Genomic DNA, 25,492 nt, shown 5'->3' on the forward strand with positions numbered 1-25,492 from the left:
TAAATTTAATCTTTCAAGGTTATAAAACCACTATGCTATTCTCATTTTCATAAATCCATTATCCATTATTTTGGCATTCTTTCTCAAAAGTGAAAGCCAGTATAGTGTAAATTCAACACACAAAATTAATCTCCATAGAGAAACTGTTTACTTAGATACAGTATACAACATGTCATTTTCAAATGTAGTAAGGTACAACAAACAATACACTCAAATATTTCCTTCCCATTAGGTACAAACAGTGCTACATTTCAATAACAAGTGATTGAACGGATGAAAACCTACCCAATAAACATTTGTGAAAAATATTTGTAGCTTTCTTCGGGCCTACAGGAGCCACACATGTGACCTCAAAGTTATCAACTTTAAAATGAAAATCAAATTTCTCGAGTTGGAATAATTTAACCATGCGTACGCCCAAATAATTATAATACATTTTGAATAGTATTAAAATGTTGTAAAACAAGATCTCAAGCAGCTCTGAAACTGTACAAATAAAAACTAGTTAGAACTGCTTTACTTCCGACCATATACATATATATACATAACTACGCTACGTGTTTACATATATTTTCATAAAAATCTTTACAATTGAAATTGTGTTTGCTAAAATTGTGGAGAATGTGTTAGAAGAAACAAACTTTACATTCACTGATTACAACGCGAAATTTTCCAACAGGCAAGAAATATTTCGTCAGTTCTTCATCTATACATGAATCATGGTTTCTATATAAAAACATTTTAAGAAAGCTCTTAAATGTGTTTAAGTCTGATATTTATCTCGCCTATCATGGCGGTCTCCTGTTGTATATATATAACATGACACTCAATATTTTTGATACTCCTAAAAATCTTTCACTCCTGAAGTTCGTCACGATTAATAAAATTGCGATCCCTTCAATGAAAGGGTAAAAATATGTAAAAAGAAGTCCTTACAAGACTAAAAATTTCGAAAACCACCAAAAGGTTCAAGGTTGTTTGAGACTAAAGTTTTTTTTTTTTAGATAAGCTAAATTTTGTTAGTCACAAAGTTTCACCTGTATTTAAAATCCACGTGTAAAACCGATCACCTAAACCCAGCGCTCATGCATTCTGAACCTATCTCTGATATGCGGCCTTACGTCGTCTTTTCGTGTTGCAATCATCTCCAAGAAGGGAAGAAGTTCGAGAAGCTCTCGATCGGCCTGATCCACAAACCAGCTTTCAATAGGAATGCCATTAAATATTTGGTAAGCGAACGCTTGAGGTGAATTATCCACAATCATTGTCTTAGCTAAGTCCCTACCGAGAATATTCAAATCTTTAATGTAGTTCCCCTGCACACAAACACAGTGTTCGCGGAAGAGACGATGTCGAAAATATTTTCGCCCGGGATCCAAGATATTCAATAACTTGTCCGCGTAGACTTTCTTCGAGGCAGTGAAAAGGATAACCTCGAACATACTGGCCACTCGCTCGAGAAAGCGCTTTAAATGTGGCCTGGTTCGGACGAACACTTGATAGCAGATGTCTTGGTAGAGAACAGGAAACGACAAATTGGCATCTTCCAGTTTGTTAAGACTGCAGTGGACAAGTGTCTCGTCGAGATCGAGCACGAGGCAAAATTCCGGTGTGCTCCGTGTTTGTAAAGGTAAAACAGGGCCGCGACTCTTGCCATCTTCGCCTTCCCCTGGTGGAGGAAGGTTCCGAATGAAATAAAACGGATCATCAACTTCCCACTCACACTCAGAATATGAAGATTCCGGAATATCATCACCAACATTTCCATTTACGTCGCCGTTCGATGCGGCTAAAGCGCCCTTATTCACGGTCGATGAACTCTGGTGCCATTGAGTGTTTTCTTCGCCATAAGTCGCGCCACAAATCCGAGATCCACTTGTTGTCGAATTAGCTGAAACTAGTTGTCCTTCCTTTCCGACCGGTTGGATGTGACCATTCTTTCCGAAGAAAGTAAAAACCGGCGAGAACAACGTTCCAAGGAGCGATTTGCGCTTTGAGGGTTCCCCGTCGGTAATGGACTTCGTAGTAACAGAATTTACAACCGTTGTCTCGGTAGTAAATTTTCGTTTCTTGAGGAGATTTGAAGTGATTATCGCGTCTTCCTCATCTTCGCTATCAGAGTCGGACCGTTTGCGTTTCGCAGGGCGATCTTTCTCGTTATCTTTCGACGGCGACCAAAGGAAAGTTTTGATTGAACTCAACAGATTCCTTCCTGAAGAAATCGCGGGGCTTTCACTGCACTGAAGGTTCGCCGCTTCACCGTTGGCCGCGGCATCCTCCATCTCTCGTGGATCACTTTTCAAATTGTCTCTCTGTGATGGCATACTCACGCGCGATTCGATCTCAGAAAACGCCGGAACTTCAGGAGAAGTCTCCCAAAGTAAATACCCAAATAAAAACTTTGAAAACAGCCAAGTGGTAAAAGCCCCAAACGTTCTACATGTATTTGCTATGCGCTCACTGTGTGCATGGCATCGTAAACGATCTGCCTCAATGACAACCTCTGACACTGTGTCCTGGTTGGATGGTTGAATGCACATTTCATGCAAATATCCGTGAAAACAACTCCGACATTTGCATACAACCCAGTTTCGCGCGCTCAACAAAAGCGTACTGAAACAAAGCTTACTGTAAAAATATTTGCACCTGAACAGTCTTTAAATAGACTATAGTGACTTCCGTTGATTGAAAATCTGTTTTTCTGTCATAATTTCAGTTCTCGACTGGGAGGCAAATTCACCGGAAGCGCAAAAAAACGTCGAATTCAATTTGGATTTTTCACACCCCAAAAATTACTACAATGTTGTCTTATAATTACATCTCTTCTTATCCTTCTATTCATAAATAGCTTAGAAAAACGGCTTTGATAATTTTTTCATGTCTGTGGTATGATAGTAAACCAATTAGTACAATGTTATACAATATTATAGCTCACGCTTTCATTCAGCAGTTTTAAGTGCTTAATTTTATACCTACCGTGACAAGAAATGCAGACTTCATGGTTTTCGTATGAGAACCCTAAGCACAAAAATTTCCTTCAAATTTGATTTCTACCCCTTGGCCAGAATTATCGACCCATCCCTCCCGTCCCTTAGCATCTTTGGCGTGGTCTCATAGTTCTCCGACTTGGTAGGCTCGATTACCAGCCGCTGTTCGGGAAAGGAGCCCGCGCTCCTCTCCCGAACTCACGGCTGGATTCGTGGACTTGGCATTGTTAATTTCAACCAATAAGAAATCTACCTGCCTGAATAAATTAGCTTTCTCGCAGTAGCAAAGAAGTTGTGCGATATGAAGTGCGATCGCATTAGTGGGACATTTAACCAAATAGCGTCAACCGATGAAATCTTGCCTGATCTAAACCATAGTGGCATATAAGCTCATATACAACATGCAAAATAGTCAACAGACTCATGCGTTAGAATCTATATTTGAATCATGTGGAGCCAGAATGTCAGATAACGAACAAAGTCAACAAAGAGAGGGATAAACGCAAACATCGATCTCAAGAAAAAAAACACTCAGTCAAATTGATGTGTACGGTAGTCTTGTTGAAGGGAAGCGACACCAGTCTTTGGTGAAGCCAGACAAAATGAGCCAAAGCAAACCGAACTAGCAAAACGTAAACATGGTGTCAACACCATGCGCACCTTTGACATGACAGTTGCTACACCAGAGTCAAACAGCTCTGCTCCACTTTTTTTTTTAAAAAAACTCTTCTATAGAACACAACATGTAATGCCCTTCCGCAACAATAATGTGAAAAAAAATAGGTTGGAGGGCCAAAATTAAAAGAAGACTTGGCGAAAACGCCACAAATTTTACGAGCCGTTGGCGTCATTTGGGCCTGCCTATGATTGTCATCAGATGACATTTCCGGCCACCTGAAGCGCCGCAAGAATTGAATTATGAATTTACGTCACAGACATGCTTTGCCGCTCACGCGTCCAGCCTTCTCTTTTCGGGGAGGAACGTAGACCGGACTCGAGAAAGCGGCGGAAATCGAGCCTACCGACTTGGGAGATAGTGTTACTTTGAGTAATTCAGAACAAACAAAGGTTCCAGGTGCTCAAAGGCGGGAGAGCGGCAAGTAAAAATGGGCATAAAACTAAGCGGCTTGTTCAAAAAACACACTGTATGTGTTAGCTAGTAAACCGGGACCGGCCGTGGACAGCACGCTTTAGCACGGTGCACTATGTTCGTTCAAGATATGGACCCCAAAATGGGCCCCAGAAGGGTCAAACGGGCCCAGTATGGTGGAGGCAAAGCGGCCGAGAAAGATAAAGTCCCCTACCCGAAGTAGACACTGCTTAAACAATACTTTGAACAAGACATTCTAGCATTATTTGGTATACAAGGAAGGATTCCAAGATCCGAGAAACAAACCACGTAAAGTTTAACGGGTAAGCTCTTGGCACAGATTTACTCAAGATTGTCGACAGATTTTAAAAGGTAAAAGTAGAGACAAGGTGAAAATGTCTACTTCAATTCCCTTATATTTTGCAGATTTAATAAAAAGAACTCTTTTATGTCCCAGTTAGATGCGATAACTTTTGTAATCTTGGAATCAAAAGAAGTTTCAAAATTTAATGAATAGAAAATGTAAGTGGGCGTTACTATTTTAAGGGGCTTGGGAACAACATATATTTTTGGGATAAATTTGAGGGAGCAAAGAATATCTCTACTATGAAAGGGAACGTTGCCGAATTTTAAAGGGAATAATGGAATTTATTAATAGGGCACAAGCGAGAAATTTTCCAGGGATCAATAATTTGTAGCTCCCATTTTAAAGAACACGGACTCTTTTGCTTGGGATTGAAAGGGAGAAACCATCAGAGATGAGAGTTATGCTATATTCAAACAGCGACTGTGGAAGGTAGCAGAAGCTCGGGACTAAGTAATGAGGTCACTTCGGCTTCATTAGCTCCCGATACACGGGTAGGAGGGCGCAAAACTTAGTTAGATATGAAAGCGAGAACACGTTAAACACCATAAGTAAAGGTTTCTTTTAAAATGTTGCGTGCTGGGGTAAGAGAGAGAACAAAGTTTTCCGGTAGAAATTAAATACAATAGGTGCACTTTTTTTAATGCTCTTTTTTTATTAATTTAAAATCCCCCCCGAAACACGCTGCTGTAGTTGCGTTCTTTCATCAAAAGGTAGACCCACCGGGCGCTTTTGTCTGCCTTCTTCATTTACGAACGCTAGTAACAACGCAAAATATATAATAAAATAAAACCAAATACTACAATTCTAACAACCGAAACCGATCAAACAAATATCAGTTTTTGCCCTTGCACGAGAGGTCGGGCTGATAACAATCAATGTTCCGATTTTCATAAAAATTCATAGCTGGTTGTCCCAGAAAAATAGACTTGACTTAAATAACGTTATACTTCAATTGTCATATTGCCTAAATACGGAGGAATTAAGGCCAGGTATCTACCCGTAACCAGCTAGCCCAATATTAACTTATCGTACTCATGTCCGTGCCTCAACTGCCTCTTCGAAAGAAATTAGGACCAAGAAGGCTCACTGTGATAAGGCTTAAATCTTTTTATTAAAACAGTGTAAATTCTCAATGAATAAAATTAACGCTTGTTGTAAATTACCAATACTTGGCGATAACTTCAACCAACTTCTATATGTTCTATTAATGCTGTTTCTAACTACATGAAAACAAAACGAAAACATATTTTGTACAGTTCAGTGGGCGAAACTGGGCATTCTACTTCACTGGCCTTTACAGGAATTGTCTGAAACGAAAAAGAAAGGAAAACTTTAGTTTTGAATGAGCCAAAAAAGCCAGCTACAATAAAAGTATGAGCATAAGAACTTCTTGTGTCCTTCACTGCGCTAGTAGAGGATGCAATGATATCTAAAAACCCAACAGATAAAAAGCGCGGGAAAACTTAAAACGGGTGAAAAGCGCGGGAAAACGAGTAACGGACAACCATCGCGGGAAAAACATGAAACGGGTAATACGCGCTGGAAAACATAACCTATCCTAAGCGCGGGAACGTATACATATGAGTGGCGTCAGTTTTGCGCCGAATTGGTCGATAAGTACAGCGTCTTCACTCTGATTGACCTGAGCACCTGAGGCAATAATAATGCTTAAACTCCTTGTTCTGGGTTTTACACTCCTTTTGTCTCCCCCCGTTTCTACATGAATATATTTTGGTGCGTTATATCGCTTGATACTCACCATCCCTGCTTCCCTCAGCACTTGTTGTGGAGCGAGTTCTTCTTGCAGATGGTCTTGCCTTGACCGGCGTCTCCACGTGCACAGAAACACTCCTTGCATATGTACTGATCACGCTTGATTTGTTCTCTCCACGCGCTTGCACTGGCCTGTTGTAAAGCTCCAAATTTATCCTTATTCTCTGAACCCAAGAATGGCAAACCAAAGACAGATCCTTTAGTAGCTTTCATCAGGGATACGTATTCGCCTCCTGGTAGGGGAGCTGCGCCGCTTCCTGTTTCGGGCTTCTTTCTGTAGAACACGTTTCCTCTGAAGTTTTGTCCGATCACCTCGCCACGGAATTTTCTGTACTTGCCGATGACGTTGAGAATGATGTCCTTGCTTTCCAGCATGTTGCTGATACTCTCAAGGGAAGCGAAATCAGCTAATGGATTGCGGTCCGTGCTGGTCAGCAGAAGGAAGATCTTGGTAGCACCTACGGAAGAAACACGAAAGTTGTTTAGCATACTTGTAGGGAAAATGAAGATTTTGAAGTCAAGTATGTCGTCCTGGATTCAGAGTTAGTTTATGGCAAATATTCGTTGAATTATTCCGATTCCAATAACGCGCCGTCAAAACAAGGCAACGTCGCGCTTCTTAACAACACTCACCAGGTCTGAATGGATATCTATAAGCAGCGGCCGCCATGGCTTCCAAAGCATCACCAGTGTCATTCTCAGAGTTCTCGCCAGCGAATTTGAGATGCTCAAACGCAAGCTCCACACTGGCTAAGTCGTTCATCAGCTGACCGTTAAGTGTAATGGCATGCGGGTGCTCATGTAACAAGCGACCACCGAATCCCATGACGCCGAAGCGGAATGAGAACTTGGAATCAAGCGATTGTGTTAAACTGGTCAGGAACGTTGGAAGCTTCTCTGCATAGCTCTTCAAGATCGAGGTCTCGTGTACCAGAATGACAACATCCACTGCTCTGTCTGCCTTTTGGAACCATCTTTGACCGATCTGTTTGCCACCGCAGCGACCTATAGGCAATTAACAAAGGAAGACTGTTAGTGACTTTTGAATTCTTCCTGATTTTGTTGTTGTTATTATTGCTGCTGTAGTTGTCGTGAGACTGCATTTTGATTGACGTCACGTTCGTCATTCAGGTTTTCTCGATGCATCAGTTACCAGCCATTCATCGGATTGTTTCGCTGCTCGCGGACAGCTCTAGTTTTTCTTTAACTGTACTTTTTGAAGCCTACCATTTGTACATCAAGACAGCTTCTTTCCTTAAACTAAATTCAAGGGGTTAAATCTGAAAAATACGTCTTCGCAAGTCGAGTTAATGATTAAGATTAAAATCATTAACACTTACCACACTCAGGCAGATATTCGGCCCATACTCCTTGCAGTCTAACGAGCTCGATGTAAGCAGCAGTTGTGTTACAATGCTTCATGTCTTTAGGCGTGCTGGTGTCGCATTCCTTGTAGTCAAGCTCACAGGCCTTGACGAATGGCTCGGGGTCAACAACTGAAGAAAAGTGACTGAGTGGAGAGTTCTTGTCTTTGAACAATGCTCGGCAGCGCTGGATGTAGGTACTCTCCTTGCACTTGGGTTTCTCATTCTCGAGTGTAGAGACTTTGCATTGTGGATCACGAGTGACTTCCCAAGAGTTCACAAACTCGGTCAGTTTGGAGGTTGGGGTGTTGTAGCTCGTCATCATCTCATCATGGAACTCGTTGTTGTTGGTTCCCAGAAGACCTGCCGGAAAAACGTACATTAGAATGTAGGAATTGTACGCGGGATGTGCTTTAAGTTGCCTTCTAAGGAACAAGTTAACGAAGGTCAACAAATAAATTAATTTATATGTAAGGTTTCTCATGGGACCAATTGAGAATAAGCCATAACACCGATAAACCCTAATGTTAATATTGAAATTCCCATTACTGGTCTCGATACTTTTTTATAGTGCAAGTTGGGAGAATTGATGACGTATAGGTTTCGCATTGGACCAATTGAGAATAAGCCATAACTCCGATAAACCCTAATGTTAATATTCAAATTCTCATTACTGGTCTCGATACTTTTTTATAGTACAAGTTGGGAGAATTGATGAAGCATAAATGTATTATCCCTATAAATTCTAATGTCAACATTCAATTTCTCCTTACTCCAACCAACGGGGAACATTCACTGGTCATTCTTTTGTATAGTGCTGGTTGATGGCGTATGACAATTTAGCCTTTTTCGGCCCTGATGTCAAGGAATAATTTTAGTTCTCTTCAGTCATTTTAAAACATTTCTTACAGCATAAAAGAATTGGCAACAATTTCCGTTTTGGCTAGATCTACACTTCTTTCGATCACGTCTGTATTCCTCACTTCACTTAAGATTCAACTGATGTTGAAGTCTTACCTGCCATTCTTCCATGATACCACTTGGCGATGTTGAAAGTACACAAGAAATGCTCGACATCGCAGATGATCTCCAAGCCCAAATCGTGTCGAAGCACTATGAAGGAACCTTCTCGTTGGATCGTCGTGTTGAACGTCTCGACAGGCAGCTCACTGTGGTAACCGTCTGAGAGCTTCTTGCCAGACGAGGTAACCTTCACGATTGTCTCTACTCTGCCGTCTTGGTGGATTTTCACGCTCGAGTCCTCCGTGACTACGATGATGGCGGTCTCCTGACTCAAGATGGTGAACTTGTTATCACGGACATCTCTGGCTAGGACATACATACATCCGGACTTCTGATAACCGGGGAAGGTGTAGTAGGTTCCATCAAAGGTGTACACGTGAGGTCCGCCAAAGATCATGGCCGTGCCTGTGGAAAATGAAAATCACAACATGGTCAACAGAGTGTTCTTGAACGGCTTTTAAGGTAGTCGACGCGTTATAAACAATCAGAGCGAGGGGATTCTCCTCTTAGCCAATCAAGACGTGCTTTACTACACTCTCTGGCTACTGTAATTTGTGGCTCTGTGGAATTGCTAATGAAACTTGCTGTAGTCATGTTAAAAAAAGTGACGAATTTCTACTAATTTCTTGTGATCAATTTAAAAAGATGTTCGATTTAAACTTACTGTTGAATGGTGGAATCCAATTGATGGGGTTCAGCAAGTGGGACATTCGCGACACTTGGTGGTTAATCCTCTTCTGCATGTACCGTTTAGCTCCATGCAGGTTTCGCACTCGCATTTTCATCATCTTCTTGGAGTGCTCGAGATAGGAACTAGCATCGGTCATGAACTTCACAGTTGTTTCGTGTTCACGAATCTTCTTGTACAGCGCTAGTGAGTAGTTGCGAAGCTCAGCACATCTCTGCAAAGTCACGTTGTAGACTCCACGATACAGCTTAAGGCAGATCTTCATGGTCTGATTAAAGGCGATTCCTGAGTAGTTTCTGGCCTTACTCCAAGCTTGTGGCAAACTGGTGGAATTGCAGATATCAAGAGTGACATTCAGCGCGACTTCATACACCTGGACAGTGAAATTTCGCGTAGCATTGAATCCAAAACTGCACCATTGACGAGAGACGTTCAAAGCCATTGGGATATATTCCTTGATCATGGTACTGTTGTAAACCATCGTCATGGCCTGACGAGAGAGGTTCAGAGCCATTGGAAGGTATCTCTTGGTAGTACAATTGTAAACCATCCCGATGGCCTGACGTGAGAAGTTCAAAGCCATTGGAAGATATTTCTTGGTAGTACAGTTGTAAACCATCCTTATGGTCTGACGGGAGATGTTTAAGGCCATTGAAATATATTTCTTGACCATAGTACAGTTGTAAACTCTACTTATGGCCTGACGAGAGAAGTTCAAAGCCATTGGAAGATATTTCTTGGTAGTACTGTTGTAAACCATCTCTATGGTCTGACGAGAGATGTTCAAAGCCATTGGAAGATATTTCTTGACAATAGTGTAGTTGTAAACTCTCCTTATGGTCTGACGAGAGAAGTTCAAAGCCACTGGAAGATACTTCTTGCCCACAGAACAATTGTAAACCTTTCTTAGGGTCTGACGAGAGACGTTCAAAGCCATCGGAAGGTATTTCTTGACCATAGTACTGTTGTGAACCATCCTTATTGTCTGACGAGAGAAGTTCAAAGCCATTGAAAGGCATTTCTTGACTAGGGTAGAGTTGTAAACAATGCTCAGTGTCTTATTTTGTAGGCGTTGACAAAGCTGGATGGTCCTGTTGAAAGCGATCATCGAGTAGTTCCTGGCCTTAGCTAATACTTCTCGGTAACAATGGACGGTCTTGTTCAAAGCTGTTATCGTGAAGTTCCTGGTTAGATTCAATGCTTTCCTACATAGTTTGAGGGTCTCGTTGAAAGCTATCTTGGTGTAGTTTCTGGTCTTACCCAACGCCTCGAGTAGACAGGTCGAGTTGTAAATATCAAGACTAACATTGGCGGCTACCTCGTACGCTTGAACAGTGAAGTTCCTTGAGACGTTTAAGCCAAAAACGCACCACTGTCGGGCCATTGGAAGATACTTCTTCACCAGGGTCGTGTTCTTAACAATCAAAATGGTTTTGTTGTAAAGATGATGGCAAAGCCTGAAGGTCTTGTTAAAGGCAACAATGGAGTAGTTCATGGTCTTCCCCAGTGCTTCTCCAAGACAGGTTGAATTGTAGATATCCAGAGTAACGTTAGCAACTGCCTTGAATGCCTGAACGGTGAAGTTTCGGGTGGTATTAAAGCCAAAAGAGCACCACTGGCGGGCTACTGGAAGATACTTCTTCGCCACGTTGTACGCCTGGACGGTGACGTTCCTAGTGGAATTAAAGCCAAAAACGCACCATTGGCGGGCTATTGGAAGATAGTTCTTCACCACGGTCGTGTTCTTCACAATCAACATGGTTTTGTTGTAAAGATGATGGCCGAGCTTGAAGCTCTTGTTAAAGGCAATACGGCAGAGCTTGAGGGTCTTATTAAAGGTAATCATTGAGTAGTTCCTGGTCTTTCCCAGTGCTTCTCCGAGACAGGTTGAGTTGTAGATATCCAGAGTGACGTTGGCAACTGCCTTGAATGCCTGAACGGTGAAGTTTCGGGTGGTATTAAAACCAAAAGAGCACCACTGGCGGGCTATTGGAAGATACTTCTTCGCCACCTTGTACGCGTTGACGGTGTAGTTCCTTGTGGTATTCAAGCCAAAAACGCACCATTGGCGTGCTATTGGAAGATACACCTTTACCATGGTCGTGTTCTTAACAATCACCACGGTTTTGTTGTAAAGATGATGGCCGAGCTTGAAGCTCTTGTTCAAGGCAATACGGCAGAGCTTGAAGGTCTTGTTAAAGGCAATCATTGAGTAGTTTCTGGTTTTACCCAGGGCTTCTCCCAGACAGGTTGAGTTGTAGATATCGAGAGTAACGTTTGCAACTACTTTGTACGCCTGAACGGTGAAGTTCCTGGTGACATTAAAACCAATACTGCACCACTGACGAGAAAGATTCAAAGCTATCGGAAGATACTTTTTCACCATGGTAGTGTTGTAAACAACCAGTATGGTTTTGTTGTAAATACACTGGTAAAGCTCGCGGGTCCTGTTCAAAGCGATTGTTGTGAAGTTCCTGGATTTGAGCAACGCATCTCGATATAGTCTGAGGGTCTTGTTCAAAGCTATCGTTGAAACGTTCCTGCCGTGACTCAGTGCCTTTAGGTAGAGCTTCATGGTGACGTTGATGGCAATCTTGGAGTAGTTCTTGGCTTTACCCACTGCCTCTCCCAGACAGCTTGAGTTGTAAATATCCAGTGTGACATTCTCAGCGACTTTGTACACTTCAATAGAGATATTGAGTGTTTTGTTCACACAAACACCGTACCAGTGGCGGGACAGGTTCAAAGCATTAGACAGGTATATTTTGGTGATATTAGAATAGTGACGTGACAGGTTCAAGGCACGAGATAGATATCTGTTGCTAACGTTGTAACAGTGACGTGACAGGTTCAAAGCACGAGATAGGTATCTGTTGGTAACGTTGTAACAGTGACGAGACAAGTTCAACGCCCGAGACAGGTATTTGTCGGTGACATTCTTTACATGCGTCATGTTCAAACTTTTAACGAAGTTCTTGGTGATGTTGAAGTAATGGACAGTCATGTTAACATACCGTACAACAACGGGGTGATTCTTGATATGTCTGTAACCACTTCTTACGAATCTTACGAACCTACCAGTCTTCTGGCGATAGGCAATGGCGAGGTCCTTCGTCATATTCAAGTAATGAAGAGTGATGTTAACGTACCTCTTTGTAAGAGGGTGGTTCTTCGTCAGGTTGTATGCGTTGATCAGGAATCCTTGTGTCTGGTTGCGGTAGAAGACAACCAAGTTCTTGGTGATGTTCAAGTAATGGAGAGTTGTGTTGATGTACTTGCCAGTGAGATTGTGATTCCTTGTCAGGTTGTAAAACTTCATTACGAAGCCGTACGTCTTCTGACGATAGAAAACTGTTTTGTTTATGGCTACTGCAACCCACGCTTTGCCGATAGTCCTGACGCGGATAGACATCTTCTTTGCTTTGGCCTTAACTTCATCAAAGGTCTCGATTGCTTTTGCCTTAACTTCATCAAATTTCTGGATTGCGTTCTGTTTCAACGTCTCCATCTTGGCCACAGCTTGCTTTTTCAGCGACTTCATCATCTCCAGAGCTTCCTTTTTCAACTTTTCCATCTTCTCCAAAGCTTTAGCTCTCAACTCTTCCATCTTCGCCAAGGCTTTGGCTTTCAATGTTTCAATCTTCTCCAAAGCTTTGGCTTTCATTTTTTCCATCTTTTCAAGGGCTTCCCGTTTCATGGACTTAAACTTGATTATAGCCTCGCGTTTTAGAGACTTCATCTTGATCACAGCTTCCTGTTTCAAAGACTCCATCTTCTCAAGAGCATCTTGCTTGAGGTTTTTCACTCTTTCCACCGAGGCTAAGGCAAACGACTTGATGCTTCCATCAAAGGGTCTTGGGTGTGGGAAAACAACAGTAATGCCCTCGTCTGTCACTTGGATGTACTTGGGAATAGCAGCACGGAGGTCAGTGATGGTTTTCTTGACGGCAATACGAGCATTGCGAATCGTGATACCAGCATTACTGATTGAGATGTAAGCTCTGTTGATGGTTTTGTTGAAGGCAACACGGACATCTTGGACTGTTGTGTTGACAGCAATGCGGACAGTTTGGACTGTTTTGTTGAAAGCAATGTGGACAGTTTGGATTGTTTTGTTGAAGGCAATGTGGACAGTTTGGATGGTTCTGTTGACAGCAGTGCGGACAGTTTGGATGGTTCTGTTCATGGCATCACGAGCTTCCACGAACCTTTTGTTGATAACCAAACGAACACCGTGGACGGTCTTGTTGAATCTGCGTGTTATCTTGATGAAGGTGACGTTGAGGTATCCAACGGTGCGATTAACATATCCAATGGTAGTGTTGACGAATTCCGAAGTCTTCATTGCCAATTCGTTGAGCAAGCGAGGACCATGGTTATTGACAACTGCCATTGTAATGTTCCTAGTAATGTCAAAACCTCTGCGTACTCGCTCTTTGACAGCATCCTCGAATCCATAGTACTTGCTGATGAAGATTGCCGTCTTTATCACCTCCACACGCGTTGCGTTTAAGAAGCTAATGACGGGTTTGGAATTGTCCAGGGTTGTATTTAAAGCCAGTAGTGTTGTATTCAAGGCACGGATCAGCTGCAGCTTAGTGTTGTTAAACTCCTCCAGCGTCACGTTAACAGCCAGGCGAGTCATGTTCAACGTGAAGTTGTAGGCACGGATGCATAGAGCACGTCCCTCAAGGATGGACTCGCGGATTGTCATTTTGCCGAACTTGCGAAGCATGGCATATGGCTTGCTGTCAAGTGTCATTTGGACCGCTTGTCTTGACATATCCATCGCACGGGTTTTCAGGTCATTTGCACGCTCGAATGCCTTCTCTTTCAGCTCGAGTGCCTTCTCTTTCAACACGAGTGCCTTCTCTTTCAACTCGAGTGCCTTCTCCGTGATGTTCTTCTTCAGTTCTTTTACTAGCTTGCTGCAGTTGTGGTACATCGGTACAATAGTGTTCTTATAAAATGGTAGGACTTTGCTGTAGTACAAAGGCTTCAGTTCTTCTCTACAGAACTTCATGCATCTTTCCAATTCGTTTCTGCAATACTTCATACCGCGTTCCAAGGTCCTGTTTATCCACACACGGGTAAGATTCACTTTTTCTGTGGTCCAGTTACGAGCAATGGCAATAACTTCTTTCAAGGTCACGTTCTTGTAACGATTGATGTAGCGTTCAGCAATGGCTCTGTACATTTTAACCAGCCTGGTGTAATTTCTGTATAATGGGGCGAGGTGACTCTTGTAGATGCGTTCGTAGTGACCTCCCAGAATCAGGGTATAGTTCTTCACTGCCACTTTAATAATCTTCGTGTAATTCTGGACTGTCGCATTCAGGATCTTTGTATACTTCTGGACTGTCATATTGAAAATCTTTGTGTAATTCTGGATTGTTGCATTCAGGATCTTTGTATAGTTCTGAAGAGTCGCTTTCACTATATTAGTGTAATTCTGAACTTTCGCTTTCAGAAGGATGGTATAATTCTGAACTTGTGCTTTCAGAAGGATGGTATAATTCTGAACTTGTGCTTTCAGCAAGTTTGTGTAGTTCTGCATTTTCGCCTTGAGAATGGTTGTGTAATTCTGGACTTTCGCTTTCAGAATGGTTGTGTAATTCTGGACTTTAGCCCTCAGAATCGTGGTGTAGTTCTTAACTTTCGCAGTCATGTTCTTGTAATAGATCTGTCCAATGGCCACAAATTTGCGCGTTAAGTTCTTAGCTTCTAACGTGATGTTCTTGATTTTAAGAGTGACGTTTCTGGCCAAGTCAATGGTCTTGAACACATACTCGTGCTCCACGATTTCACGGAGTTTCATCGCCTTGAATTGGTCAAACTTTTCAAGTAACCTCTCGCGAGTTTCCTGCACCTTCGTTTTGATCTTCTCTGCCATCAATTCACTCCTGTCCATAAGTTTCTCCACGATCAGTTTACCCTTCTTCAGTGCCACCTGAACGGCCACTCTCAGCTTACTAGAGGAATACTTTACAACACCTTGCCCAGCGTCAACAAGTTCGTGTTGACGAACCTCTTCAATAAGCTCAACCCACATTTCATGATATATGACTTCCTCGATTGGTGTATCCTTGATGGCGGCTTTGATCTTCCTCAGAACCTTCTCGGACAGTCTCTCGATGAATTCCTTCGGGTTAGCCATGATCTTTTGGATCTTCTTCTCGAGGAAATCATACCTTTCCTTGAGCAAAGCATACCTTTGCTTGATTTGGGCTGGGAGTGTTACGTTCAAGTAGAAGATAGCTTCTTTGACCTTAGCCTCCACTTTGGGTTTCATCTGCTCGACATATTCAACAATCTCGTTGTACTTCTCACTAAGGAATTTTTCAGTCCTGGCGTAACGCTCCTTGAGCTGGTGTTTCTGGATGTACTCCTGGATGTCTTTATGGGCCATGATCTTTTTAAAGCTGTCGTTCAAAAACTTTCTGGTTTCATTGAGTTTCAGCAGAGTGATGTTCCTTGCTTTTCCCAGGAGTGGCAGGGAAATGTTTATGGCTTTTTCCAGAAGTGGCAGAGAGATGTTTTTGGTTTTGACGAGGTAAAAGATGGTCTGGTTGTGCATCAACTTTACATAAGGATGGAAGATAGCAGCAAGGTCCTTGGCAGCGATACAAGTGATGTTGGCGGTTTGGTTGTACAGAGAGATGGCTTCTCCTGTGATGATCATCACGGTCTTGTTCAGCTTTTTCAGCTCCTTTTTCCATTCTTCTACTTTAACCTCCAACTTTGCTTTGGCGTCCTTGATGGTTTCTTTTATTTTCTTCTCAATGATCTCTCTGTTCTCATGATACTTGTTCTCTACGAGCGCTCTGACCTCGCTGAACTTGCTTTCTGCCAGTTCATAAGCTTCGTAGTACAGCTCCTCCATGGTCTTCTCTTTGTTCTCATCGTACCACACTTTAAGAGCCTGAGCGTTCTGGTTCACAAACAACACGGTCTTGTCAGCATATCTCAGCACCAAAACTTTGCCTCTGAGGTAGTTTTCCTTGACCAAAGGCACAACAGTCACGTTTACGTAACGGATTCCTCGAAGCACCAGAGTACGGGTCTTGTTATAGGCGCCAACAGTGATATTTCGCGTCACGTTGTAGATGTGCAGCGTGTAGTTGCGGCTCAGGTTGTAGAACTTGTGGTAGTATTGAAGAGTCAAGTTGCGAGTTAAGTTGTAGTACTGAAGGGAGTACTTGCGGGTGAGATTGTAGTAGTGCAGTGTCAAGTTACGAGTCGCGTTGTAATACTGAAGGGCCATTAGCTTGGTGCGGTTGACCAGGACAAGGGTCAAGTTGTACGCCCTCAACGTCGCATTCTTGGTATCGTTGAAAAGTTTCACTGCAGCTAAGGTGACGTTCTTGTAAAGTTTCACTGCATGGATGGACACGTTCTTGTAAAGTTTCACTGCATGGATGGACACGTTCTTGTAAAGTCTGAGTACATGGAAGGAGACGTTCTTGTAAAGTCTGAGTGCATGAAAGGAGACGTTTTTGTAAAGTCTGAGTGCCTGGAGGGAGACATTCTTATAGAGCTTCACTGCTTTTAAAGTGACATTGTTGTAGAACTTCACTGCTTGGAAGCTGATGTTATTGTAGAGTTTCACTGCTTGGACGGTCACATTCTTGTAGAGTTTCATCGCACGAAGGGTGACATTCTTGTAAAGAGCCAGTCCGTGCTTGCTGGAAAATTCATAAGCTTTGATGACAATCTCCTCGTACGTCATGTCCTCGTACTCTCGCAACTTAGCAATCAATGCATTCACTTTGTTTGTCAGCTTTTCCCGATAGACGTTGAATTTTTCCAAGGCCTTTTCTTTCGTGTCTTCATAGATCTTCTCCAACATTTCCTTGTACAGGTTGTACATCTTAAGTCCTTCTTCTTTGTGCTCGTTGTAACACGCCAACGCGAACGTCTTCGCCATGTTGTAAGCTTCAACGGTTTTGTTAACGGTGATGTTTTTGTAAAAGCCAGCCATTTCGTACGAAACATTTCTCAACTTTCTTTGGCAGTCGAAGCTGATGTTCTTAGCCAATATTCCATACTTGACGAAAACGCTCCTTGTTTCGTTTCCAATGGCGAGGAATTCCTTCACTAAGGCCTCTTTGGATAGTTTCATGAGGACGAGATCACTTGTAAGGTTCAAGACACGCTGCGTAAGGTTGGTTATGTCCTGCATCTCTTTCAGTACTTTCACTGTGACGTTTCCAATGCGGTATTTCGCAAGGAGTGCTCTCTCCGTAATGTTAAAAGCTCGAACGCGCGCCAGCAGTTTTTCCCACTTAGCTTTAAGTTCCAAGGCTTCTAGTTTACCTTTCAGATCCATCTCCTTCCACGCTTCTTTGATGGGACGAATGAGTTCGAGGGCGCGTAGTTGTTTTGTAACATTCAAGACCTCCGCGGAGACATTTTTGGCAAGGACTTGGATTTTCTTGATGGAAATGTCCATGATCTCCCTAGGACGCAATTTCAGAAGCTTTTGGAGAGACTTGTTCAGGGCTATTAAAGACCTGTTGTATATCAGAGGGGCGCGTCGGCTCAGGTTAAATCCAAGTTCAATCGACTGATTCAAGATCTTCTTGGAGAGGTTAAAGTACTCAAAGCTCTTTCCAATGGCGAAATCCACGATCTCGTCTGGTGTCTTCTGTGAATGGTCGCTGATAAATGTAATGACAGCGGAGATGTTGCTGTAAAGAGTGTGGTTGAGTGATGTGAGCGTCTCCGATGCGATCTCCAGGGAAAGAAGAACAGCCTTATCCAGCGCTTTGCCGATGGGAACACGACGAATCGTGATGTTTCGTACTTGGTACATTATATCCAATGCCATGGGAACAAGCGGTTTGACAATAGGCTTCAAATAGTTTGTGACGTTGCTCTTCAGATCATCAGCAAACTTGCCAATGGGTGTGACAGCCTTAAGTACCAAAGGATACGCTTTCTCCTTCACTGAGATGAAAATGTTTCTGCCAAATTTAATGAGAGGGCGGTGAGTCTTCATCAACTTTCTGTAAGCAACCAAGGACACCCTCCCGACACGAATGTATATGGTCCTGATTTGTTGAGTCACGTTCCGAGCCAGATGAATGGCTTGAATGGTAGCATTTCTCATGAGCTTGGGAAGAACTTTGGTCAAATTCTTTGTGAAATTCAACGCTGTTTGATGGATCAGACAGGCCTTCTTCCTGAGAATCTTGATGTTCTTCCAGGCAGTCTTGTTAAGCAACTCGAACTTCTCCCGGAAGGTCCTGTTCAGCAGCTTGAAATGCTCCTCGAGTGTCTTGTTTAGAACAGTGATGTTACGAACGCTCAAGAAATGTTCCCCAAGGGTCTTGTTTAGAACAGTTATATTACGAACAATCAGCGTCAAGTTCTTGGCAATGATGGTCACATTCTTCAGGGTGCAAGAAGCATTGAAGTTGCATGTAAATTCCTTTACCTCAACCATGTACTTATCATACAGAGGGCCTACTTTCTGTCCGCGGATCTCAACTTCTCGCATCTTGATGATTAGCTGGCGTGTCTTCACCTTCATTTTCTCGACAAGTTCTGCGGTAGTAACTTCAACCTTTTTGGAAACGCGCTTGGCGATATCCCCAAGTTTTTCTCCACGAACCGTTACGGTGCTCACCATAATGGATACGTTATTGGCCCAGACTCTAACATCTCGGCTGATGTTCTTTAGATGGAGGGTGATATTTCCAATTATGGGTGGAAGCACCTCTGTGCGGAACCTTTTGTAGGCGATTGTGACGTTCAGACGAATTCTCTTGTAAAGTTCGGTGGCGTTACCCATCATCTTTGGAAGCCTGTTGATTGTGTCATTGAGTGTCTGAATAGTGACGTTAAAAAGACTCTGCGTCAAGTTCTGGGCCTTGATTGTGGCATTCTGGAGCAGTCCTGTGTAGTTGTAATTCTTGACTTGGGCGTACAACTTCAGAACGACAGGTTTGATCTTGGCTTCGAGTTTCTTGACAAGCACTTGGACCTCTTTGGTAAGGTTTTGCCCCATAAGGATTGTCAGATTGTAGTACCTCAGGGTTACATTTCTGATTAACGTCTTCAGAAGTTTAACTCGGTTCATGAGCGTGGTTATGGTCGAGGTATTCCAAGTCAGCGAAAGACGGCTTGCCTCAGCGTTTAAGAGGTACATCAGGCGAGACTCGTTCACCACATTCTCACCAAATTTGCTTTGGATGGTCACCTGGAGGCGATAGTCATCTGGCATCTCCCCGACAACCTGCCCTGAGATTCTTGGAGTGACGGTTACATTGAAGACAATGCTTCTTGAAGAGGGGTTAAATCTCAGGAACCACCCTGCTTTGTGATTTTCATAACTGACGAAGGTGCTAACGATATAGTTCTTCCAGTCGAACCTCCCGGAGAAACCAACGGTACGTTTCAATGCTGAGAATGTCAAGAAGAGTGTCTTGGTTTCCATGTCCAGCTTCTCAGTAAATGTTAGTGTTCGCTTGAAGATCGTTACGCCAGAAGTGAAGGACTTCGTTAACTTGTCATACTCCCAGGCCAGCGAAAGTGACTTCTTAAACCCTTTCAAATCCATAACTATTCCCATGCCTTCAGTATTGTCCCAACTAACGTCAAGAACCACTGGTGCATTAGGCAATACGTCAATCGAAAGATGAAGTTTTTGTTCGTCCCACTTTAAGTCGATCTTATGATTCCATGTCCTATTGAAGGCTGCAATCTCCGTCGTGAAAAGCAGACCGTGTTCTCTGCTTAACACACCTCTAACTTCCAAAGGAAAAGCGGGGAAGATCTCAAAGTGGCCTTCGTATTCCCCTGTGCTTTTGCTGTATTGAAGCCAATTTTCAATCTTCTTATCGAAAGCGGAGACCATGCTACTTACTGACAGACCATCGTAAGTGTTCCAGCTAGTCGTCCATGTAATTGGTCTTCTTGGAATGAATTCGACTCTGACATCAACGGACTTGCGTTCCTTGTACCAGATTAGAGACTGTGTCATCGTTTTTTCAGGAAGGTACTCGACGGTAAGAGTATTGGAGAGTTCCTCGGAGGTGTTTCTATAAATACCAGTCAGTGAAACCTCCTTGCCCTTGGTGTAAATCAGCGATACCTTGGCCTCATGATAAGAATCCTCAGCATTGGAGTAGTTGTTGTAAGAAGCATCCCAGCCATACTCGAAGGTGCGGCCCATCGTTTTAACAATGTACTGGTAGCCGAGTTCGTGACTCTTCTCCGCTCTGGAGTACGTAAGTTTGGAGCTATCAAAGAAAAGACTTTGACTTCCATTTCGAAGTATACGGAGCATGACAAGTTCTTTTAGGCCCGTTTCCTTGGTGATAAGGGTGTTCTGCCATTCACCAACAAAGCGACCAATGTGGACGCGATACTCGAGCATCTTACGGTGAGCAGTGTTCAAACACATGACAGATGATTTGGCTGCAATTGTTTTGTTCCAGAACAGGACAACAGCAGCTTCTTTCAAGGTCTTGCCGTTGAGCCAGACGCCTTCCACGCCGACCTGCTTCTTGAAAACGGTGGCGTTAAATCCGATTGCTTTCTCAGTGTCGTTGCGGAAGTAGAGTGACGCACCGACTGACTTGTTCACCACTGTTGCATTAAAATGGAGGCTCTTCAACTCGTCGGTGTGGAAGGAGCTCACCCAAGATTCGAAGAAGATTGTCTTGTTAAACTTGGCAGTCAGACGAATACCACAACACATGGGATCCTCAAACCTTTGTGTTTTCAATTCACCAGTTCGGTTAAGGACGGTCAAGTTGAGGGCCATGCTCCTCTCGGCCGAGCTATTTGTGAAAACAGCGCATAGTTTCCCACGCGACTGACCGCGGTATTCGGGGTAGATGCAGGCACTTTTCTGCGAAGGTGAATTCTGGAGGAGTCCAACAAGAGCGACAGTGGAATTCTGATAAGCAGCCCTAATGACAACCTTGCTCTCTTTCTCTTGGAAGACGAGTTTGCTTAACAGGTCAAACGATTTGTTGCAGCATCTCATGTTTAGGTGTAAGCCCGTGCTAGCTGAATTACGGAAATAAACTAAAGAGGTATTCATGGTCTTGTTCATAACTGCAAGATTGAACTTGAGTCCTTTCTCGCCATCGAGGTTAACCAGGGTCCAGACAGCTTCCATAGTCTTGTTCAGGGCTGAAGCATTGAACTTGACGGATCTTTCGTTCTCGCTCCTCATGTAACTCCAGACAGCTTCAACTGATTTGTTCACGGCAGAGGTATGGAACTTGATGGCTCTCTCATCCCCATTCTTCAAATACGTCCAGAAGGCTTCTACAGTATTGTTCAAGGCTGAAACATTAAACTTGATGGATCTTTCATTGTCACTCTTCGAATAACTCCAAACTGCTTCAAGAGTTTTGTTCACGACGGAACCGTAGAACTTGATAGCTCTCTCGTCCTCAGTCATTGCATAACTCCAGACAGCCTCGATAGTTCTGTTCATGGCTGAAGCATTGAACTTGATAGCTCTCTCGACGTCGCTCCTCACATAACTCCAGACAGCCTCGATAGTTTTGTTCAAGGCCGAAGCATTGAACTTGATCGCCTTCTCATTCGTGTTGCTTGCATAACTCCAGACGGCCTCGATACTTTTGTTCATGGCTGAAGCATTGAACTTGATAGCTTTCTCGTCTTCGCTCATCTTATAACTCCAGACAGCCTCGATGGTTTTGTTCAAGGCTGAAGCATGGAACTTGATAGCCTTCTCATTCTTGTTGCTTGCATAACTCCAGACGGCCTCGATACTTTTGTTCATGGCTGAAGCATTGAACTTGATAGCTCTCTCGTCTTCGCTTATCTCATAACTCCAGACAGCCTCGATGGTTTTGTTCAAGGCTGAAGCATGGAACTTGATAGCCTTCTCATTCTTGTTGCTTGCATAACTCCAGACGGCCTCGATACTTTTGTTCATGGTTGAAGCATTGAACTTGATAGCTCTCTCGTCTTCGCTTATCTCATAACTCCAGACAGCCTCGATGGTTTTGTTTAAGGCTGAAGCATGGAACTTGATAGCCTTCTCATTCTTGTTGCTTGCATAACTCCAGACGGCCTCGATACTTTTGTTCATGGCTGAAGCATTGAACTTGATAGCTCTCTCGTCTTCGCTTATCTCATAACTCCAGACAGCCTCGATGGTTTTGTTCAAGGCTGAAGCATGGAACTTGATAGCCTTCTCATTCCTGTCGCCTGCATAACTCCAGACAGCCTCGATTGTCTTGTTCATGGCTGAAGCATTAAACTTGATAGCTCTCTCGTCCTCGCTGCTCACATAACTCCAGACAGCGTCAATAGTTTTGTTCATGGCTGAAGCATTGAACTTGATAGCCTTCTCATTTTCGCTCCTCTCATAACTCCAGACAGTCTCAATAGTTTTGTTTATGGCTGAAGCATTGAACTTGATAGCCTTCTCATTCTTGCTGTTCAGGAACGTCCAGATAGCTTCTACAGATTTGTTCGAGACAGAAGCATTAAATTTGATGGCTGTCTTGTCTCCAGTCTTCACGTAACTTAAGACAGCTTCAGCAGTTTTCCTCATGGCGGAAGCATTAAATTTAATGGAACTTTCATTCTCCTTCTTCAAGTAACTCCAGAAGGCCTCGGCACTTCGGTTGAATCCAGTGGCGTTGAATTTGATCAGCTTCTCGTTCTTGAAATTAATAAAGGTCCACATGGTCTCTATCGTCTTGTTTAAGGCAGATCCGTTAAACTTGATGCTCTTCTCAGTGGCAAAATTCAGGAACGATAAGGTCGTTTCGATGGATTTATTAACGGCGTTGGCCTTGAACTTCAAACCCTTCTCGCTCGTGAAGTTAAAGAAGGTCCAAGTGGCTTCAGTTGTCCTGTTTAGAACACTAGCCCTGAACTTCAAACTCTTCTCGTTTCGTGAATTGAGGAAGGTCCACCTGGCTTCTATGGTCTTGTTTAGAGCGCTGGCCTCAAACTTCAAACTGTTCTGGTTGTCCGATTTAAGCAGGGTCCAAGTGGCATTGACGGTTTTGTTAACTGCACTTGCCTGGAACTTCAAACCTTTCTCGTTTTCCAGATTAAAGAACGTCCAAGTGGCGTTAACAGACTTTTTTAAAGCACTTGCCTGGAATTTCAAGCTTTTCTCGTTTTCCAAGTTAAGGAAGGTCCACGTGGCATCCATAGTTTTGTTAACTGCACTTCCCTGGAACTTTAAACTCTTCTCGTTTTCCAAGTTAAGGAACGTCCACGTGGCGTTAACGGTCTTCTTCAAAGCACTTGCCTGGAATTTCAAGCTCTTTTCGTTTTCCAAGTTGAGGAAGCTCCAGGTGGCATCAACGGTTTTGTTCATAGCATTTGCCTTGAAGTTCAAGCTCTTCTTGTTTTCCAAGTTTAGGAATGACCAAGTGGCATTGATGCTCTTGTTTCCAGCACTAGCATTGAAAATCAAACTCTTCTCGTTTGGCAAGTTAAGGACACTCCATGTGGAATGGATGGTCTTGTTTAGAGCAATGGCCTTGAACACCAAACTCTTCTCAGTACTCTGGTCGATGAAAGTCCAGGTGGCATCGATGGTTTTGTTTAAGGCAGAAGCATTCAAACGAAGTCCTTTCTTGCTTTCGAGGTTGAAGTAGGACCACATGAGCTCGGCCGTTTTGTTCAAGGCAGTGACGTTAAATAACAATCCTATCTCTTTTCCAGCGTTGACATACGACCACACAGCCTCCAAGGTCTTATTTAAAACGGTTGCATTAAGCTTGATGCTCTTTGCGTCTGAGAAATTGCGGAAGGTAAGAGCACTTTCGATGGTGTGATTCAAGGCCATGGCGTCAAATCGCAGTCCTTTCTCTTTGCCCACGTTGACATACGACCAGAACGCTTCGATGGTCTTATTGATGGCAGTTGCATTGAACTTTAAGCTTTTTCCGCTTGTAAGGTTAACCAATGTCCAAGCTGCTTCTATGGTCTTGTTTAAACCTCTTCCATTGAACCTCAGCCCCTTCTCTTGACCAATGTTAACGTAAGACCATACAGCGTCCATGGACTTGTTCAGGAGCAATCCGTGGAACTTGATTCCTTTGTTCTGCGTGAGGTTGAAGTACGTCCAAACAGCTTCTGCTTTGCTACCAAGCACCGTGGCGTTTGTCTTTAGGGACTTCTCGTTGGTTGCGTTGACAATACCTGTGTACCATCTGATGACACGGTTCTTGTTGTCATGGCTGGCTGTGAAACGGATACCCTTTTCGTCTCCAGCCTTGGCGTAGGATCCACGAAGGGTAAATGACTGATCGCGTGGACGGGCAAACAAGCGGAGAACACCTTCTTTCTGAGCTTTGAGAAGTCTGCCTGTTAATTCAATTCCAGCCTTCGTTGGTTCGTTGCTGAAGCTAAAGACGAAGTTGTCCTCCTCCTCTCCGAGATTACCATTGAAGCTGACCTCTGTCTTTGTGCAGGTATGGTTCGCCAGGAAGTTGACACTCTTCTTGGGGATGTTCAGTTCTCCAGAGGCGTACAGATACTTGCCTGTCCAGTACGTCATATTGCTGACGAAGCCATACACACCTGACCTGTTGTAGAGCTTTGTCAGCTGCTTGATGGTGTAGTTTTTGTACGATGCGGACAGTTGAACGCCAAGCTCTCGGGTGAGGCCACTCAGTTCCGTGTTGTTGAAAAAGTGACCATTTAGGACGATGGGGTGACCATAGACAACGTCTTTGGCGGAATACGTCAGGTTCACAGCGTGCGTTATGTTGTTGTAAGTCGCCTCGAACTTGCCAAAATTTACGCCAACAGCACCGGTAGACATGCTGAAGAGTTTGCCGTCTTTCTTGAGCCACAATGTACCGTTAGCCTCAAAGTTCCGCTCCCACATTGCTCCAGGAGTAGACATTTTGGCGATAACATCGTATTTGTTGTCATCCTCGGTTTCCAGGCGTTCTGCTATCAACTGATATTTCGTAAGCTTAGGATCCGTTCTTTGCATCGACAGACTGAAGGAAGCTGGGCCAGAGAACGGGAAGAATGGCGACTCGTAGTCACGATAACCCAACGGCAGAGAGAGTTGACCACAGAATGTTATTCCAAGAACACGTGTCATGTTCAGGCAAGGTGTTGGCTGCAAGAAACAATCAAATGGTTTATGGTTACCAAGGTTACTTAAAGGGACAATGCATAAACGACTTGTCTTGATGCATACATAACGATAGCTTCAAGACAGACAAA

At 43.4% G+C, this 25,492-nt stretch overlaps 2 protein-coding genes across 2 annotated transcripts in view; both read right to left on the reverse strand.

Moving 5' to 3' along the window:
- Window positions 1-131: 131 nt before the first annotated feature.
- On the reverse strand, window positions 132-2,675 carry LOC145467063 (CTD small phosphatase-like protein 2). Its single transcript, XM_081450578.1, has one exon. The coding sequence runs from the start codon at window positions 2,538-2,540 to the stop codon at window positions 1,071-1,073; it is 1,470 nt and encodes a 489-aa protein (XP_081306704.1). The 5' UTR covers window positions 2,541-2,675; the 3' UTR covers window positions 132-1,070.
- A 3,529-nt stretch (window positions 2,676-6,204) lies between these two features.
- LOC145468222 (uncharacterized) overlaps window positions 6,205-25,492 on the reverse strand; it is a 31,797-nt gene continuing 12,509 nt past the window's right edge. The window contains exons 15-19 of the mRNA XM_081451891.1: window positions 9,269-25,385; window positions 8,599-9,009; window positions 7,558-7,944; window positions 6,851-7,222; window positions 6,205-6,675 (exon numbers count right to left, since the gene is read on the reverse strand). Of these exons, the coding sequence (XP_081308017.1) occupies window positions 6,218-6,675; window positions 6,851-7,222; window positions 7,558-7,944; window positions 8,599-9,009; window positions 9,269-25,385 (17,745 nt within the window). The 3' untranslated portion in view covers window positions 6,205-6,217. The remainder of the gene's footprint in view (window positions 6,676-6,850; window positions 7,223-7,557; window positions 7,945-8,598; window positions 9,010-9,268; window positions 25,386-25,492) is intronic.

This window comes from Orbicella franksi, chromosome 14 (assembly GCF_964199315.1).
Source record: "Orbicella franksi chromosome 14, jaOrbFran1.1, whole genome shotgun sequence".
Classification (NCBI taxonomy): domain Eukaryota; kingdom Metazoa; phylum Cnidaria; class Anthozoa; order Scleractinia; family Merulinidae; genus Orbicella; species Orbicella franksi.